The sequence below is a fragment of the Phoca vitulina genome, unplaced genomic scaffold, assembly GCF_004348235.1.
Source record: "Phoca vitulina isolate PV1807 unplaced genomic scaffold, GSC_HSeal_1.0 scaffold98, whole genome shotgun sequence".
Classification (NCBI taxonomy): domain Eukaryota; kingdom Metazoa; phylum Chordata; class Mammalia; order Carnivora; family Phocidae; genus Phoca; species Phoca vitulina.
Genome location: NW_022589801.1, coordinates 2299149 through 2319796, shown reverse-complemented (window position 1 = coordinate 2319796; position 20648 = coordinate 2299149). Strand labels below are relative to the sequence as shown.

Here is a 20648-nt window from a genome sequence, read left to right as displayed (position 1 = left end):
AAAACTGACTGGATGCAATGATAATGAGAATGGTTGAAACGGAGGAATGAATCAGTGATATAGAAGATAAAATTATGGAAAATAATAAAGCTGAAAAGAAGAGGGAAAGGAAAGTATTGAATTATGAATGTAGACTTAGGGAACTCAGTGACTCTTTAAAGCATAATAACATTGGTATCAGGAGTCTCAGAAGAAGAGAGGGAAAAGGGGGCAGAAAGTTTATTTGAGCAAATTATAGCTGAAAACTTCTCTAATTTGGGGAAGAAAACAGACTTCAAAATCCAAAAGGCACAGAGAACTCTGATCAAATTCAACAAAAGCTGACCCACAGCAAGACATATCATAGTCAAAACACACAGACAAGGAAAGAATCCTGAAAGCAGCAATGGAATGAAGTCCTTAACCTACAAGGGAAGACAGATTAGGTTCACAGCAGATCTGTCCACAGAAACCTGGCAGGCCAGAAAAGAGTGGCATGATACAGTCAACATGCTTAATGAGAAAAATATGTAGCCCAGAATACTTTATCCAGCAAGGCTGTCATTCAGAATACAGGGGGAGATAAAGAATTTCCTGGACAAACAAAAACTAAAGGAGTTCATGACCACTAAACCAGCTCTGCAAAAATTTTAAAGGGGCCTCTCTGAGTGGAAAGGAAAGACCAAAAGTGACAAAGACTAGAAAGGAACAGAGAACATCACCAGAAACACTAACTTTACAGAATTTAAATAAAAATTTGATGAAAACCAAACCAAACCAAACCCCCAAAAATGGTTTCCTTTAGTTCTTTGAACTAAAATATTTACTTGTTAAAATATTTATAAATATTTGAGCTAAAATGTTTAGAATAGCTTCTTCAAATCCTTTATCTGCTAAGTCTATATATACTTTCTCTCTTTTATTCTATCAACTTATTTAAAGGATATATTAATTAAAAAGTGATAATTATAACAATTTTCTCAATTGTATGTGAATGATCCTCCAAGATAGACCATATCTTAGGCCATAGCCAGCCTCAATATATTTAAAAGGATTCAGATCATACAAAGTATATTCTCCCACAAAAATGCAATTATTAGGAATCAATAAAAAAGAAGGAAATTTGGGAAATTCACAAATATATGGAAATTGAACAACACACTCCCCAATACCAGTGAGTCAAAGAAGAAGGAGAAAATACTCTGAGATTGAGGAAAATGAAAACAAAATATGCCAAAATTTATAAGATGCCAATTGAATCAGTACTTACAGGGAAATTATAGCTGTAAATGTCTATATTAAAAAAGGAGAAGGAAGATCTCAAATCACTAACCTAATCTTTCACTTAGGACACTGGAAAAAGAGGAGCAAACTAAACCTAAAGTAAGAGGAATGAAAGAAATTATAAAGCTTAGAACAGGAATTAATAAAAAGATGGGAAAACAATAGAGAACATCAAAAAACCCAAAAGATTGGTCTTTCACAATATCAACAAAATTGATAAAACTTTAGGTAGAGAGAGAGAGAAAGAAAGAGAAGTCAAATACTAAAACCAGGAATGAAAAGAACTCAGTGACCAATTTAAAGAAAATAAAAGGAGGCGCCTGGGTGGCTCATTTGGTTAAGCGACTGCCTTCGGCTCAGGTCATGATCCTGGAGTCCCGGGATCGAGTCCCACGTCGGGCTTCCTGCTCAGCGGGGAGTCTGCTTCTCCCTCTGACCCTCCTCCCTCTCATGCTCTCTGTCTCTCATTCTCTCTCTCGCAAATAAATAAAATCTTAAAAAAAGAAAGAAAGAAAGAAAATAAAAGGATTCTGAAGGAATATTATGAGCAACTAAATGCCACCAATTACATAACTTAGGTGAAATCAATATATTCCCAGAAAGAAAATACTGAAACCAACTTAAGGAAAAATAGAAAATCTATATATATCTATAACAAGTAAAGAGATTGAGTTAGTGATTTTAAAACTTCCATAAAGAGAAGTTGAAGCCCAGATGGCTTTAGTTGTAAATTCTTCCAATGTTTAAAGATGAATTGATACAGATTTTCACAAACACTTCCAAAAATAAAGGAAGAACTTCCCCAATGAAAGCCAGTATTACCCTGATGCCCAAACCAAAGACAGCATAAGAAAACTGCAGATCAATATCTCTTATGAATTTAGATGAAAAATCCTCAAGGAAATACTAGAAAATTGAATCTAACAGCATGTAAAATGAATTTTTACCATGATTAAGTGGATGTATCCCCAGAATGCAAGGTTTGTTTAATACCTGAAAACCAATTAGTGAAATATATCATATCGTTAGAATAAAGAACAAAAACCAAAGATCACCTCAATAGATGCAGAAAAAGCATTTGACAAAATCCAGCACCATTTCATGATAAAAACAATATAAACTAGAAACAGAAGGGAACTTTACCTGATAAAGAGCATCTATGATAATCCCCGAGTTAACATCATACTTAATGTTGAAAGACTGAATGCTTTCCCACTTTCTTATCGGTAACAAGATAAGAATGCCCTCCTCACCTCTTCTATGCAACATTGTACTAGAGGTTCTGACCTGAGCAATTAAGGAAGAAAAAGAAATAAAAGGCATTCAGATTGATAAAGAAGTAAAACTATCTTTATCCACAGTTGACATGATCTTGGATATGGAAAATCCTTAAGGGATATGCTAAAAAACCTAAATTAATAAATGAGTTCATCAAGGTTGCAGGATACAAGGTCAATATACAATAATCATTTATATCTCTGTATACTAGCAATAAACAATCCAAAAATGAAAATAAAACAATTCCATCAGATGGGATTGTATCAAAAGGGATTGCACCAAAAGGAGATAAAATACTTAAGTATAAATTTAACAAAAGAAGTACAAAACTTGTATTTTACAAAACTAGAAAACATTGCTAAAAAAAAATTAAAGAGGACCTAAGTAAATGGAAAGACATCTGTATTCATGGATTAGGAGACTAAACATTGTTAAAAGGGCAGTACAACCCCCAAATTGATCTACAGATTCAATACAATACCTATCAGAATCCCAGCTGGTTTCTTTGTAGAAATTGGCAAGATGATATAAAATTAATATGGAAGTTCAAGTGACCCAGAGTAGCCAAAACAATCTTGAAAAAGAACAAAATCTGGGCGCCTGGGTGGCTCAGTCAGTTAAGCGTCTGCCTTCGGCTCAGGTCATGATCTCAGGGTCCTGGAATCAAGCCCTACATTGGGCTCCCTGCTCAGCGGGGAGTTTGCTTCTTCCTCTCCTCCTCCCCCTTGCTTGTTCTGTCTCTCTCTCTCTCTCAAATAAATAAAATCTGTAACCTTGGGTTAGGTAACGCTTTCTTAGATCCACATCAAAAGCACAAGCCACAACAGAAAAAATAGATTAAAAGGATTTCCTCAATTTTTCCAGCACCATTTGTTGAAGAGACTGTCTTTTTTTCATTGTATATTCTTTCCTGCTTTGTCAAAGATTAGTTGACCATATAGTTGGGGGTCCATTTCTGTGTTTTCTATTCCATTCCATTGATTTATGTGTCTGTTTTTGTGCCAGTACTATACTGTCTGGATGACTACAGTTTTGTAATATAGCTTGAAGTCCAGAATTGTGATGGCTCTAGCTTTTGCTTTTCTTTTTCAAGATTGCTTTGGCTCTTTGGGGTCTTTTGTGGTTCCATACAAATTTTAGGATTGTTTGTTCTAGCTCTCTGAAAAATGCTGGTGGTATTTTGATAGGGATTGCATTAAATGTGTAGATTGCTTTGGGTAGTTATAGACATTTTAACAATATTTGCTCTTCTGAAACATGAGCATGGAATGTTCTATTTCTTTTTGTCTTCCTCAGTTTCTTTCATAAGTGTTCTATAGTTTTCAGACTACAGATCTTTTACTTCTTTGGTTAGATTTATTTCTAGGTATCTTATGGATTTTGGTGCAATTGTAAATGGGACCAATTCCTTGATTTCTCTTTCTGCTGCTTCATTGTTGGTGTATGGAAATGCAACAGATTTCTTTGCATTGATTTTATGTCCTACAACTTTGATGAATTCCTGCATCAGTTCTAGCAATTTTTTGGTGGAGTCTTTTGGGTTTTCTACATAAAGTATCATGTCATCTGCAAAGAGTGAAAGTTTGACTTCTTTGCCAATTTGAATGCCTTTTATTTCTTTTTGTTGTCTGATTGCTGAGGCTAAGACTTCCAGTACTGTGAACATCAGTGGTGAGAGTGGACATCCCTGTCTTGTTCCTGACCTTAGGGGAAAAGCTCTGTTTTTCCCGTTGGAGGATGTATTAGCTGTGGGTCTTTCATATATGGCCTTTATGATGTTGAGGTATGTTCTCTCTATCCCTACTTTGTGGAGGGTTTTTATCAAGAAAGGATGCTGTATTTTGTCAAATGCTTTTTCTGCATCATTACTACTCAGCCATAAAGGAGAATGAAATCTTGCCATTTGCAGTGATGTGGATGGAGCTAGAGTGTATTATGCTAAGTGAAATAAGTCAGTTAGAGAAAGACAGATATGTTATGATTTCACTCATATGAAGAATTTAAGAAACAACAGATGAATGTAGGGGAAAGGGAAAAAAAGAGAGGGAGGCAAACCATAGAAGAGACTCTTAACTATAGAGAACAAACCGAGGGTTGCTAGAGGGCAGGTAGGTGGGGGATGGGATAAATGGGTGATGGGTGTAAAGGAGGGCACCTGTTGTGATGAGCACTGGGTGTTATATGTAAGTGATGAATCACTAAATTCTACTCCTGAAACTAATATTACACTGTATGTTAACTAACTGGAATTTAAATAAAAACAAACAAAAAAACAGTTGAATTGTACCTTTAAGTGGGTGAGTTGTATGGTATGTAAATTATAATCCAATAAAGCTATTGCCAAAAAGAAGTGATTCTAAAAAAAAATTGACGCTCCATTTTATATTCCTCCTGGCAGAGTGTATGAAATTGCCATTGCCCATTTTAATGTTAATATGCACTAAGAAATTTGCCAATTTGATAAACTAGAACAGTGGTTCAACTGAAAGAGATTTTGCTCCCCTGTGGCCATTTAGCAATGTCTGGAGACTTTTTTTTTTAAGATTATTTATTTATTTATTTGAGAGAGAGAGAGAGAGTGCACACACAAGTTGGGGGAAGGTCAGAGGGAAAGAGAGAAGCAGACTCCCTGCTGAGCATGGAGCCCAACACGGCTCGATCCCAGAACGCTGAGATCATGATCTGATCCTAAGTCAGACACTTAACTGACTGAGCCACCAAGGTGCCCCTGGAGACAGTTTTGATTGTCACAACTGGGGTGGAGGGATGCTATTGGCCTATAATGAGTAGAGGTATGCTGCTAAATATCCTACAGTGTATAAGGCACCTCCCTACACCAAATAATTATCCAACCCAAAACATCAGTAGTGTCAAGATTAAGAAACCCTGGACTAGAAATAGCATCTTGTTTCATTTTGTATTTATTTGATTATTAGTAAGGGTAGGTTTTTTTCCATATGTTTACTAATGAGTTGTATTTTGTAAATCTTCTGTTCGTATCATTTGTTCATATTTCTCATCATTTCATATGAGTTCCTTTTAGTAGTAAGATTTAACTTACTGAGTTTTTTAACTTATTTTACTAATTTTACTTATTGAATTTTTTTTTAATTTTTTTAAAACTTGAGCATCTGTTGAGATGAGCACTGGGTGTTATACGCAACTAATGAATCGTTGAACACTACAACAAAAACTTATGTACTATATTTTGGCTAACTGAACATAATGAAAAAAAAACTTGAGTATATTTGACACACAATTTTACATTAGTTTTGGTGTACAACATAATGATTCAATAAGGTTATACAGTGTAGCTACCATTTGTTACCATACAAACTGAGTTTATATTCTTTCAGTTGTTTCCTTGTAAATTTTGGTTAGGTTTATATTGACTATTGCTATGTTTATTTTTTATATGGTTATACATCATTTTTAATTGTATCTAGTCTAGACAGTCCTTCCTCTATCTGCTCACTCCTCCCCCATAATTTCATCTTTATTAAATTCTCTTTTCTTAGAGTTTTATTTTTTCACATTTAACTTTTTAAATATATGTATAATTTATTATAATGTGTATTATGAGATAAAGAATACTTTTTTCCTAAATAGCAATATCTGGTTTTCCTCCTTTTGAAGAAACATTTGGCTTACAGAGCATTTTTGAGGCTCAAGAAAACCTTCAAAAAATGAAGCTTTCCACAGGTTTATGCAAGAGAGGAAATGTGCAGTTACTCCTTATCTTCCTTAACTATGAAGGACAATAATATTCTACAAGGTAGTTAGGTGTTTGTAACTCACCTAACTCAGCACAAAGCAGTGTCATGTATAGCACCATGTCAGTCTTGCAGAAATATATAAAGAAATATAAATGCTGGGAATGGAAATCCTTTGCAGTTCGGGATTATTAATGTTAAATTAATGAAATTTTTTTATATGATCAGAGAGTTGGAGAAAGTGATACTGCGTGTGTGTATGTTTGGTAAGAAGGAAAACATAATTTCTAATTAAGAAATTAGAAGAGGTTGTCAGTTTATAACATAATACAGAAATTTTATGAGTCTCTGATAATAATCAGTTAAATGAATGGGAATAAGTATAGATATCTTCCTATTATCGTACAGATGGAGAATGAGTTAGATTCTGCTCGCTCTGAAATAGAACTCCTCAGGAGTCAGATGACAAATGAGAGAATCTCCATGCAGAATCTAGAAGCTTTGCTGGTGGCCAATCGAGACAAAGAATATCAGTCTCAGATAGCGCTTCAAGAAAAAGAATCTGAAATTCAGCTTCTTAAAGAACACCTTTGTTTGGCAGAAAATAAAATGTGAGTTGGCTAGCAATATAGTAGCATGAAGTCATATTTTTAAAATTTTTGATACTTTATAGGTTAGTAGAATTTTAAAGCTGGAATTCAGGCAATTTAGTGCCCATCTTTTGCCATTAATTAAACTGAGAACCAGAAATACTGTGATTTGCCTAAGATTTAGTACTCATTTCTATTGTATGTTTATCTAAATTTAAAATTTAACCATCTTTGTTGATTATTTCCAACAGAGATTTGGATATAATAGAATGTCTGACCTAAAATATTACCTTTTAGAAATATTATAACAAGTTTTTAGAAAAAAATTAAGCACTACTGAAACCAGAGGAAGTTTTCTGTTTATGGACCCACCTGGTATTGCTGCCTAGTATTTAGACTTGTCACTTAATATTTCCTTATGCACCTTTAAGTGTATGTTGGGTACCTGGAAGAGCTCCTACATTCACAGAATACTGAAGACTTCCCTTAGAGCACTGATTTTGGGGTTTTTGTTTTTTGTTTTTTTAAGCATCCCTAGCTCCATTAGCATCTTATTATAAGACCCTTGGCTAGAAGGTTGGGTAGAAATGCCTGCCTGGACACTGAATGTTTTGTTATTAAACTTGGTGACCTCTCACAAAAACTGATGGGGACCCTTAGCCTCTATTGTTATCTGTCCCATCTATAACACTTTTTCATTCAGCCTCAACTCTGCCCTCCCATCTGAGCATGGGACCTGGGGGGGAAGGATAGGAATCATGGTCTCAGGAATCAGTCACTCCTAGGAGCCCCTGACTGAGGAAAGGCTGCAAAGCCAGGGCCAGTTTCCTTGAGAAACTGTTTTCAGGTTATGGCAGCTGTGAGTCATTCTTTTCAGTCACTGTAGCTGGGCTTTTTGTAATATCTTCAACTGGTTCTGCAGGATCACTTTCTCAAGCTGGTATTTGGAAATCTACCTTAGTGAAATATGCCCAACCCCCTCACCTTTAGGGATGCATTCTGTTTTAGACTGGTTGGTAAGTATAATCACTTAGAACTGGTAAGCATAATAAACTTTTGTGTTCTTAATCTCTAAAGTTTAGATTTTAGCAGTCAACAGTGCTGTCTGGCAAGCAGAGGATAGAATATCCTGTGCAAGCAGCATTCATGGCTTTCATCATCTTCCTTATGACAGTGTGCCTATCACAGAGTTTTTGAGGCATTGTTTGGCCCTAAGGAGGATCCTGTTAAGTTGAAGAGATTTTATGTTTTTAACAGTTTGTATATCAAATTTCATTATAAGTATATACAAAACACTTGATTTAATAAATATATATAATAGGACTAATAATGGTGTTGATTATTTGGTTATAATACTACTTTGCATATAATACCTTAAAGTACTTTAAAAAATAAATAATATAGATAACATAATATTATCCCATCTAAACATAGGAAAACAGAGAAGGTTTAACTAGTTGAATGGGACTGAGAGAGCTTAGCTTTTTCAAGTAGGCTACTTTCACATTTACTACTTCTAAAACTGGCACATTTTAGATGTACTAATATATCCATAAAAATCACAGTCTGGCATGGTTCCAGCTGAGGAACCATTGCCAACATGGTTTAATGTACTAAGTCCTAGCCATATTTTAAATTTAATCAACTGTCACTCATACTTTTTTACACAGGGCCATCCAGAGTAGAGATGTGGCCCAGTTCAGAAATGTTGTAACACAGTTGGAAGCTGATTTAGACATTACCAAACGACAACTAGGGACGGAGCGCTTTGAAAGGTAAGTTTGTCTCTATGCAGTGTTCAGGCTGGAAAGCATTTTTTTTTTTTAAATAACAGATTTTGGTAATTTCATGATGGTTAGCTTTTAAATTAGGAACTGAACTACAGTTTTATGACAGTATTAATACAGCACTGGATATAAAGTTTAAAAGCCTCACTATTTTGCTTCAGGGAGAGGGCTGTACAAGAACTTCGCCGCCAGAATTACTCAAGTAATGCTTATCATATGAGTTCCACAATAAAGCCAAATACAAAATGTCATTCACCAGAACGTGCTCACCATCGATCTCCTGACCGAGGCCTAGATCGATCGTTAGAAGAGTAAGTAGTTCAAGGATCCATTCTCTGGAGACCATACAGGGAATATTTGAGTGAGTAAGGAAGCTCAAATCAATCTATCATTAATAGTGCTATTTAAACACAATTACATGATTAGGTATACCAACAAATATAAAGTATTTTGACCATTATTTTATATAAATTAGCTAAAATGAAAGATCTTTATTCTATCTAATGTTTACCTAAATTATATTTTTAAAATCTAATTTACTTTTTATTCTTAAACTTACATTTTTCCATATACTTACATTAACAAAATATTGGTTAATTATAGCACCATAAAATACTTATTCTTTAGGAAAGTAGTTTATTTTTCAGAGGAAAATATTTTAGATATATTCCTATATGTCACAAATTTTGTAAAAACACTTCTATTTGGAAATAAATTCAAACTTATAAGAAGTTATAAAAATAAAATAATGCAGAGAAGAGCTATATACCTTTTACCCATACTCATTGTCATTAAAATTTTACTCCATTTGCTTTCTCTGTGTTTGAGCCAACACATTTGCTGTCTTATGTACTCACATTTTTGCATATGTTTCCACTCTCTCCGTGCACACACGGACACACACACACACACACACACATTTTAAAAACATAACCAATACCTCCAGTTCCAAACCACCTTCCCAGGTTTCTTCCTTCCCTTTTTTCATTTTGTATTTGTATGTCCTTTTTTCTACAGTGAGAACCCTGGCTCAACATCAGTGTGTTTATCAACAATATGTACATGTTACTCTTTTGCTCAATCCCAGAGTGCATCTAAAATAGTTTCAGAATTTCTTCACCTATGTCACTACATTAAATAGATCAACATAAAAGTTCATGATCTATTTGTAATTCCTGTTTCCATACACTACTCTGCCCAAATCTTGAGGGCATAGCATATAGTCAAATATTGAGTTTATAAATTACTTGGATTAATTCCTTTTTTCCCCTTTTACTATGATTATGATATGCATTTAAAATAACATTAGATTCATTTACTTCAATTTGCTTTCACTTTTCATTTTTCCCCTTCCTAGTTTTTTCCTTGATTTAGCTTTATTTTTGAATATGTAGGTCAATATGCTTTTAAAAGTCAAAACTCTGCAAAAAGTAATACTCAGAGAAGTGTTACTTTCTCCTGTATATCCTCCATTCCATGTCCCCCGTATTGCTTTATAGTTTTATGATAATGACATTCAGATATATTTTTATCTTTCTTTTCATATGCAAAGGTAGCATACTATATATGCTTCTTTTCACTTTGCTTTTCTCACTGCTTTTAGAAGTCACTTCATATTCATAGTGTTCCTTTACAGCTGCATAGTATTCCATTTTATGGATATGCCATAATTATGCAACTGACCTCCTATATTTGGACATTTAGGTAGTTTTCAACAATTTGCAATTACAAATAAGGCTGTAATGAATGTGTTTTCGTATTGGTGGAGGTGTATCTTAAGGATAAATTCCCAGAAGCAGGATTTCTGGGTCAAGGGGTAAATGTGTATGTATATAGTTTGGTTAAGTAGTGCCAAATTACCCTCTATAGGGGTTGTAGTATTTTGCACTCCCACCAGCTATGGGTGAGAGTGCCTGTTTCCCTACAGCCTAATCAGCAGAGTATACTGTCAAGTTCTGAATTTTTGCCAGTATGGTGGGTAAGAAATGGTATTTCAGTGTAGTTTTAATTTGCATTTCTCTTTTTACGAGTGAATTTGAATATCTTGTCATATGTTTAAGGGCTGTTTTATATCTCTCTTTTTTTAATTGTCCATTTCTTTTGCCCATTTTTCTAATGGAATATTCTTTTTGTTAAATTTTTTTTATAAATGTGGGAAATTAGTCTTTTACTACTGATATATGTTGCAAATATTTTCTTCCATTTTGTCATTTTTCTTTTGATTTTACTCTATTTTTCCCATGGAAAAGTTTCTATTTTTATGTAGTCAAATTTTTAAATGTATTTTAAGCATCCACATTTCTGTTTATAGTTAGAAAAATCTTTCCTTATACCCAGATAGATAATAGAGGAAATCAGTGTTTTTAGTTTAAATGTTTTAGTACTTATATAAGTTTTGTATATACATACACTTTTATATATATATATATACATATATATATATATGTATATATATATATGGTTTTACTTTTTACATTTAGATTTCTGATCCATTTAGAGTTTCTTTTGTATATGGTATGAAGAGTGGATCTAATTTTACTTTTTTCCAAATGACTAACCAGTTGTCTCAAGATCATTTATTAAAAAGATTTTGTCCAAGTGATTCAAGTCTCTCTCTGGACTTTCTCTTCTGTTCCTTTGGGTTTATTTATGTTAAAGTCCCACACTATTTTAATTATAGGCCCTTTGTAATATTTTTAATTTTTTAGAACTAGTCTGATGGTTTGCTGGTAAACTGGCTGTCCAAAAAAGGGGAGGGAGAAGCCCTGGTTTATAGCATTTGTCAATTTCAGTGATGTAAATATGCCCACTGTGGCCAGTTTACTGGCCAGTTTGTTTGTTTGCTTCTTTCTTTCTTTCTTTTTGTTGAAGTGCAGTTAACATACAATGTTATCATAGTCTCAGGTGTACAATACAGTGATTACACAATTCTATACATTCTATAAATATATTATACAGTTTCAAGCTACCAAACCTAGTTTAACCACCAGCTCACAAAATTTCTGAATATTTACAATCAGCTGTGAGCCAGCTCCAGCATACCAATAGGCTAGTGCCTATAAGAACTCTTCCTTTTAAGTATTTGCCTACATTTTCATGTGAGTTTATTTTCCATATTACATAACTACTGAATCGTTGAACACTACAACAAAAACTTATGATGTTCCATCTGAAATTTAGTGTCAGCTTGTCTAGCTCCAATTTGAAAAGCCCATTGGAATTTTTATTAGAATCATATTAAATTTATAAATTAACTTGGGGAGAACTAGCATCTTGGTAATGTTGAGCTGTCCTAACCAAAAAAAAGAGATGTCTTTCCATTTTTTCAAACTCACATTGTGTCATTCAAGAATAATAATAAAAAAATAAAATAAAATAAAAAGCTTTTTTTAATTAAAAAAAGAATGTGTTGCAGTTTTCTTTATATAGGTTTTGAACATTTCTTAAGTTTATTCCTAAATATTTTATCTTTAGGTTTTTCTCCCCATTCATTTTATCTTCAAAAAATGCTATTTTTGCATGTTAATTTATCATCATGTTATCTTGCTAAATTTTTTTTATTGTTTCATTAAGTTTTGTCACTGATTCTTTAGGGGAGTCCAGGTATGTTATCATGTCATCTGCAAAAAAGGGATCATTTTATTTCTTCTTTTCCTATTTTTATCTCTTGAATTGTATTCTCTAATTAATTTCAATAGCTAGCATCTTCAGAATAGTGATAAATAGTAGTGGAGAAAATGGGCATCCTTGTTTTGATTCTGACCTTAAGTGGGAATGCCTCTAGGGTTTGTCAAATCAATGTAAGATGTTGGGTTTAGGACTGAAGTATAAATGTTTTATGATATCCGCCTATTTTTATTTTCTCAGGAATTTTTTTTATTAGGAATGGGTGTTTAATTTTTTCAAGGGCTTTTTCAGCATCTATAAAGATACAATTTTTCTCTTTAGAACTGTCAATATGTGAATTATATGAAAAGATTTTCAGATATTGAACCATCTTTGAATTTATGGTATAAACCTTACTTGGTCTTAGTGTATTCTGTTCTTAATGTTCACTTATATTTTATTTTAGATTTCTGTATCAATATTCGTAATATTGGTCTATAACTTTTTTCTTTGTACTCTCTTATCAAGTTTAGATATAAGTTTTATATTTGCTGCAAAAAAGGATTTAGAGTTTTTCATTTACTGTGCTTTGAAACGATTTGTGTAGTTTGTGATTATCTGATCTCTAAGGATTAGTTTGGGTTCACCTGTGAAACCATACAGCCTTGGTTCTTTCTTTTTTGTGAGGTATACTTCCTTGATACATTTTTCTGTTTTTTGTGGGGGGGGATTGTTTTAAGCTTTCTATCTCTATTCATCTAAAAATAATTATTTTCTCTACGTTTTTTTTTAAAGATTTTATTTATTTGAGAGAGAGAGAGCATGAGTGCATGCACGAGCAGGGGAGGGGCAGAGGGAGAGGGAGAAGAGGACTCCCCACTGTAGTCTCAATGTGGGGCTCATCCCAGGACCATGGGATCATGACTTGAGCCGGAGGCAGATACTTAACCAACTGAGCCATGAGGTGCCTCTCTCTAAGTTTTTGAATTTATTTGCATAAAAGTAACCAATGCTTTATCTTACGAATTTTAAAATTTCCTTTGTATCAATAGTTATATCCCATTGTCATTTCTTAATTGTATGTATGTGCTTTTCTCTTCTATTTCTTGGTTACCTTAGCCAGTGATTTGTTTACTTTGTTTATTGCTTCAAAGAACCAGCATTTTGATTTATTGATTTATTTTTCTTTATCTTATTAATTCATGGTTTTGTTCATATTATTTCTTTCCTCTGCTTTTTATTTACTTTGTTGGTTTTTTTCCCCTTAGTATTTTAAGTTAGGAATTTAATTCATTTATTGCCATTCTTTCATTCTTATTGATGTAAATATTTAGGGCTATGAATTTTCCAGTGATCAATGCTTTAAATGTATCCCATAGATTCTGATATGTCGTGTTTTTGTTATTTTTTTAGAAATTCTTTAATTTCTATTTTGTTTTCACTTTTACCCAAGAGTTATTTGATAGAAAATCTTGTAGTTTCCCATAAGAAGAGCTTTTTGTGTTTCCATTTCATTTTTAAATTTCTAGTGTTATTGTATTGTGATTAGAGAGTATTGTTTATAATATTTCTATTGTGGAAGCTACTGATGTTTTCTTTGTACTTTACTACATGATCAATTTTTGTGGATAGTTCACGTGCACCTGAAAAGATATATTCTTTCTGGGCGCCTGGGTGGCTCAGTTGGTTAAGCGACTGCCTTCAGCTCAGGTCATGATCCTGGAGTCCCGGGATCGAGTCCCGCATAGGGCTCCCTGCTCGGCAGGGAGTCTGCTTCTCCCTCTGACCCTCCCGCCTCATGCTTTCTCTCTCTATCTCATTCTCTCTCTCAAATAAATAAATAAAATCTTAAAAAAAAAAAAAAAAGATATATTCTTTCTTATCAGGGTATATATTTCTAGTGTATAGGTATCTAAAAGATTTTCCTTTTTGATTTTATTTAGTTCTTTTATGCCATTGCTTAATTTTTGTTCATTTGGCCTGTTTTACTAAGAATGGTACTTTAAAATCTCCTATTATTATGTTTTTATTTCTTTTTATATCTCCTATAAATTTTGTTTTATGTAGGTTTACTGTTTTATTTGCTGCATGGATATTCTGAACTGTCATATCTACATTGTGGGATGTGAATTTTATGAAGTGTACTTTTCTGATGCATTTAATTTTTTGGAAGTGGAAAGTGCTTGTCTAGTATTTGAGTTGCAAATACTTAATATCTCCAACTGCCTTGCAAATCTTTGTCCATCTCTTTATTTTTAGCTTTTCTGAGTCACTGAATTTTAAGTATATCTCTTATTTATAGTATGGATTTAAGTTTTGCTTTATGAGTCATTTTAAAATAATGGATGAGGTAAGCTTTTTCACATTATTGATATGACTGTGAAATTTGATCTCAACTCTGTCGTATTATCTTATGATAACTGTGTTTATCATGTGACATTTATTGTATTTCTCAATTTGGCTCTTCCTTGCTTTTGGCCATTTCTTTTGATATTCAAGGTTTGCATTTTATTATAGTAGTCACCTTTCTATTAATAATTTTAATAGTGCCATTAATTCCCTTTTTTCTTAATCTTTTGCTGTTAGTTTTAAATGGTATATTTTGACTGCCACCTATTACCTAGACAACAGTCAGTGTACTTAATTTACTTTCCCCGACCACTGATCTGTTTACTGCCCCTATAGTTTTACCTTTTCGAAGTTGTCCTATAAATGGAATCATGTATGTAGCCTCTAGTGACTGACTTTCACACAGCATCATATATTTGAGATATATCCAGGTTGTTGTATGGATCAGATGTTGTTGCATGTTCCTTTTAACTGCTGAGCAGTATTTCCTTGTATGGCTGCACCACAGTTTTGTTTGCTTTGTTATACTTTTTATTTTGATTTTTTTTAAAAGATTTTATTTATTTATTTGACAGAGAGAGACACAGTGAGAGAGGGAACACAAGCAGGGGGAGTGGGAGAGGGAGAAGCAGGCTCCCTACTGAGCAGGGAGCCCGACGCGGGGCTCCATCCCAGGACCCTGGGATCATGACCTGAGCCGAAGGCAGACGCTTAAGGACTGAGCCACCCAGGCGCCCCATGTTATACTTTTTATTTTGAAATGACTACAGTCTCACAAGTAGTTGCAAAAATAGTACAGATAATCCCACATATCCTTACCCCAACTTCCCCAATGTATCTTACAAACCAGGAAATTGATATCGGTACAATATGATTAACTAGGCCATAGGCCTTATTCAGATTTCATTTTTACATGCACTCATATGTATGTGTGTGCAGTTTTTTTTACACAACACTCATATACCACAATTACAAGCGCGATACTATACTATATTGCCCATCAGCACCAAGGAACCTGCTCCCTCATATGATAACTTTTTATAGTCACAGCCCTCCCCTCCTCCTCCCTGGCAAACATTAATTTGTTCTCCATATCTTTAATTCTGTCATTTTGAGAATGTTATATAAAGGGAATCACACAGTGTATAACAATTTGAGATTGGCTTTTTTCATTTAGCACAATGCCCATGAGATCCATCCAAGTTATATGTATCAACCCTAAGAGACTCTTAACTATAGGGAACAAACTGAGGGTTGCTGGAGGGGCACTGGGCAGGGGGATGGGGTAATTGGGTGATGGACATTAGGAGGGCACTTGATGTAATGAGTATTGGGTGCTATATGCAGCTCATCAATCACTAAATTCTACCCCTGAAACTAATAATACACTATATGGTAACTAAATTGAATTTAAATTAAAAAATTTTTAAAAAGAAAAAAATTAGTTCATTTCTTTTTTTTTTTTTTTTTTTAAAGATTTTATTTATTTATTTGATAGAGACACAGCGAGAGAGGGAACACAAGCAGGGGGAGCGGGAGAGGGAGAAGCAGGCTTTCCGCCGAGCAGGGAGCCCGATGTGGGGTTCGATCCCAGGACCCTGGGACCATGACCTGAGCTGAAGGCAGACGCTTAACAACTGAGCCACCCAGTCGCCCCATTTCTTTTTATTGTTGAATATTATTCCATGTTATGGATGTATCACAGTTTGTGAAAGCTGAATAAAAAATATACATTGTATATGTTTTCCTTTACAGAGGCTGGGAAAAAAATTTTAAGTATTGCCAAAATAATGTCAGAATACATTTTTTTATATATCAGTGAAATCTTTGAGTTAACTATATTAATCTGCAATTTTTTTCTCTCTCATAGGAATCTTTGCTATAGAGATTTCTGACACACGAAGATTCTTCACATCCTTGGGAAAGGTCAAAGTTACAAACTGATTTTTTTTTGCTACATGATTGCATTTATCTTTTGAATGCTTGACAATGTTAAATGTATTTATTAACTTTGTGCCTCTGAATCTCTGTTCTCATGTGCCATTTTGCAATGATCTGAGATGACTTATAAAAACAAAAATGCATATGGCTCTTTCTATCCGTGCAGTAATAGTGAGTGTAAAATCTGCTTACTTCACTATTGAACACTGTTATGTTAACTATCCGGAGTAAATAAAGAAGCTTATAAAAAGAGGGAAAAGTGTTTTTACAAAACTGATTTCCTTTCCTTTCTTGATATCTCAAATAATTGGTTAAATTTTTTCTTTGTGATTTATGCTTTCATTGCTGGAGAAGTTGTGCCAAAATAGGCAAAGTTTACCAATACTGGCCTGGGACCCAATATTCCATTTGGGAACCAACCTGACATAATTTCCAGGCCATAATCTGATTTCAAAGCAGCAGATAGTAGGAGTGTGTCAGAGTTTTTAAATCCATAGTATTGTACCACTAATTTAACATACATTTTCTGCAATTGTGTTTACCCGTACTATTTTTAGAAAGGTAGGTGATGCTATATTTGTCAAGAATGTAAGATTTTTTTAAAAATCTGTATTTTAATAAGTTTTCTTTAAAATATTAAAGTACTGCAATCAACTTAATTGCCATTTTATTTATTTTTTTGCCTGTTGCAGGTGTCTGTAATGTAGAGTAACAAGTTTAGTGATGTTTTCTTATTTCTCCTAAAATTTCCTAAATCTCTTACCTTTTCTCTCCATAGGCTTTGATTTAATGTTGATATTAAAGCCTGACACTACTGTATTTTATTGATTGATATGAGCTATTTGTATTCTTGCCATTTTAATAAAAAGAACAAGTCCTGTCATTAATAATATTTATATGAAGTAGACAGTTTCTCATTTTATATAGTTACTATGCAGTATCACTATAGTAGGACAGTGCCCTGATTTAGGTCTTGTTTAATCACTAGCGCTCTGATATTTTACTATAAATTCATGCTATATATTCACTTTAGTTTGATTTTAAAAAAACTTGAGGTTTACTCATCTAGCTCAAGACAGTCATTATAGATTGGTTTTTTAAAAATTGAATAATTTTTTAAAATAAGATGTCCTTTTTATAAACATATTAGAGAATAATATACAAGAAAGTTGTTCTTTCTAATATTAAGTAACATACTGATAAATATGTGAAATTAACCTTTGGTAGGTGATACAATGACCTAAGCACTAGGTCACCACAGCATTAATTTTAGTCTATGTACCTCCTAGAAGAGCTGACAAGGAGTTGAGTGTCACCTGTCATTTGTATTTAACATATGTTGTATGTTGAAGGCAGTATGTGGGGAGAGGAACATGAGAGACTAGGAATGAAGTATGTGAGAAAATATTTCCATACTTGATTAGAAGTATGCTGTACTTGACTTTTGCTGTTAATTACAGAATATTTAAAGGAAAATTATATGCTAATTATGAAGAGGTCAACATTTTCCAAAGGTTGGGAAACTGCAACTGTATTCGATGTTAAAACTCAAAGAAAGGATTTTTTCTTATGGTAGTATTTAAGAACACATATCATTTTAAATGAGATTCTAATCACTTGAGATAAATATATAATAGCCTACTGATACGGTAGAGACTACCATAAAATACACAATGCAAAAACTATAGGAGACATATTCTTTTCTTAATGACAAAAAAATCTGAAAAAGAGCTCTCAGCTTTGAAATGTCATGTTCAGTACAAAGCACCCACTCTTGCTGAAGTAAGGGTGTTTTGAAAGAAGATTGTTAACCCTCCAAGTTAAATATCTCATGGGCGTTGTGCTTCATTGAGTACATCTAAACTAAATTCAACAATGTCTCCCCCTTGTATCCTCTATCTTTGTTTCCCATGGTAGAGTGTCATCAGCTACCATGTCAGATGCCTGAGCCCTGTGCCCACATGCCATCTCTGGTCACTCCATTCCCCTCTCACTGCACACATTCAGTCAACTTCCTACTACACAGTATTGCTGAAAGAAATTAATGAAGACCTAATTAAGTGAAAAGACTTCCCACATTCATGGATTAGAAGGCTTAATATCGTTAAGATGGCAATATTCCCCCAAACCATCTTCAGGTTAAATACAATCCTTATCAAAATCCCAGTGGAGTTTTGTTTGGTTCTGTTTTTGTAGAAATGGAAAAGCCAATCTTAAAATTTATATGGAATTGCAAGGGATCCAGAATAGCCTAAACAGTCTTGAAACAGAAGAACGAAGTTGGAGGATCCACATTTCCCAATTTCAAAAGTTACTACAAAGCTGCAATAATCAAAATAGTGTAGTATTGGCATAAGGACAGACATATGGATGAATAGAATAGAACTGAAAGTCCAAAAATAAACCTATCATCTATGGTCAATTGATTTTTGACAAAGGTGCCAAGACCATTCAATGGAGAAAGAACAGTCTCTTCAACAGTGATGCTGGAACACCTGGATAACCACACGCAAAAGAGTGTAGCTTGACCCTTACACACCACATACAAAAATCAACTCAAAATGGATCATAACTTAAATTTAAGTGCTAAACTATGAAACTCTTTGAAGAAAACATAGAGACAAATCTTCATAGCCTTGAATGACAAGCAACAACACAAATAGATAAATTGCACTTCAGAATTAAAATCTTTGTGCACCAAAAGGCACTATCAAGAAAGTGAAAGATAACTTAAATAATTGGACAAAATTTTTGCAAATCATGTATCTTATAAGGCTGTTAATATCCAGAAAAATAATTTTTACAACCTCACAACAAAAACCAACCCAATTTAAAAATGGGCAAAGGACTCGAATAGGCAGTTCTCTAAAGAAGGTATACCAATAGTCAATAAGTACATGCAAAGATACTCATTCTCATTAGTTATTAGGGAAATGGAAATCAAAACTACAATAACATATCACTTCATGTGCACTAGGATGTCTATCATAGGAAAGATAGACAATAACAAATACTGATGAGGATGTGGAGAAATTGGAACCCATTGCTGGGTCATATGGTAGTTCTATGTTTAATTTATTAAGGAACCACCCAACTGTTTCCCACAGTTACCATTCCCTTTAATTTATTAAGGAACCACCCAACTGTTTCCCACAGTGGCTGCACCATTTTATATTTGGAAATATAAAATATAAAATGGTGGAAATATAAAATGGTGCAGCCACTGTGGGAAACAGTTGGGTGGTTCCTTAATAAATTAAACATAGAACTACCATATGACCCAGCAATTTGACTCCTAAGTATATATCCAAAAGAATTGAAAAAGTATTCAAATATTTGTACATGAATTTTCATAGCAGCTCTAATTCAAAATAAGCAAAAGGTAGAAACAACTCAAATGTCCAACAACTGATGAATGAATAAACAGAATGTGATACATCCCTATAGTGGAATATTAGTCATAAATATGAATGAATTACTGATACATGGATAACCCTTGAAAACTAAGTAAAGGAATCCAGACATAAAACCACATATTTTAAGATTCCATTCATATGCAATATCCACAATAGGCAAATCCATAGAGACAGAATGCAGATTAGTGGCTGCCATAGGGCAATGGGGAGGGTCTGCTTAGTGGGGACACGATTTCTGTTTAGGGTGATAGACAACTTTTAGAACAAGATAATGGTAATGGTTATACAACATTACAAGTGCACTTAATGCCACTGAATTGTACAATTTTAAATGGTTAAAATGGTAAATATTATGTATATTTACCACAATAAAAAAGTCATTTTCTCAAGTTTTCTCTGACTCCTGACATTGGTCTAACTGGGTCAGATTCTAAAACACCCAGTATTTCTCCTTTAGAGGACAGTTATAATTATTTGTGTAAGTACTTTTCTTGTATCTGTCTTCTGTACTGTAAGATACATCAAGGCAAGGGATGATATCTACCTTCACCATTGTATCTCCTAGAGTGTAACACAGTGCTTGACACATACTAGGTATTCTATAAATTCTTCTGGAACAAATAAAGGAATGAATTATCCCCATTTCCTGGCAAGTCTATCTCATAAATATCTTTGGAATGAATCTACTTTTTTCTCACTGTAATC

At 33.6% G+C, this 20648-nt stretch overlaps 1 protein-coding gene across 1 annotated transcript in view; it reads left to right on the top strand.

Annotated features, from left to right (window-relative positions):
* The window catches only part of TSGA10 (testis specific 10), a 149911-nt gene extending 132803 nt beyond the window's left edge, over positions 1–17108 (top strand). The window contains exons 17-20 of the mRNA XM_032397297.1: positions 6663–6865; positions 8515–8619; positions 8793–8942; positions 16457–17108. Coding sequence (XP_032253188.1) covers positions 6663–6865; positions 8515–8619; positions 8793–8942; positions 16457–16481 — 483 coding nt within the window. The 3' untranslated portion in view covers positions 16482–17108. The remainder of the gene's footprint in view (positions 1–6662; positions 6866–8514; positions 8620–8792; positions 8943–16456) is intronic.
* Positions 17109–20648: the final 3540 nt, after the last annotated feature.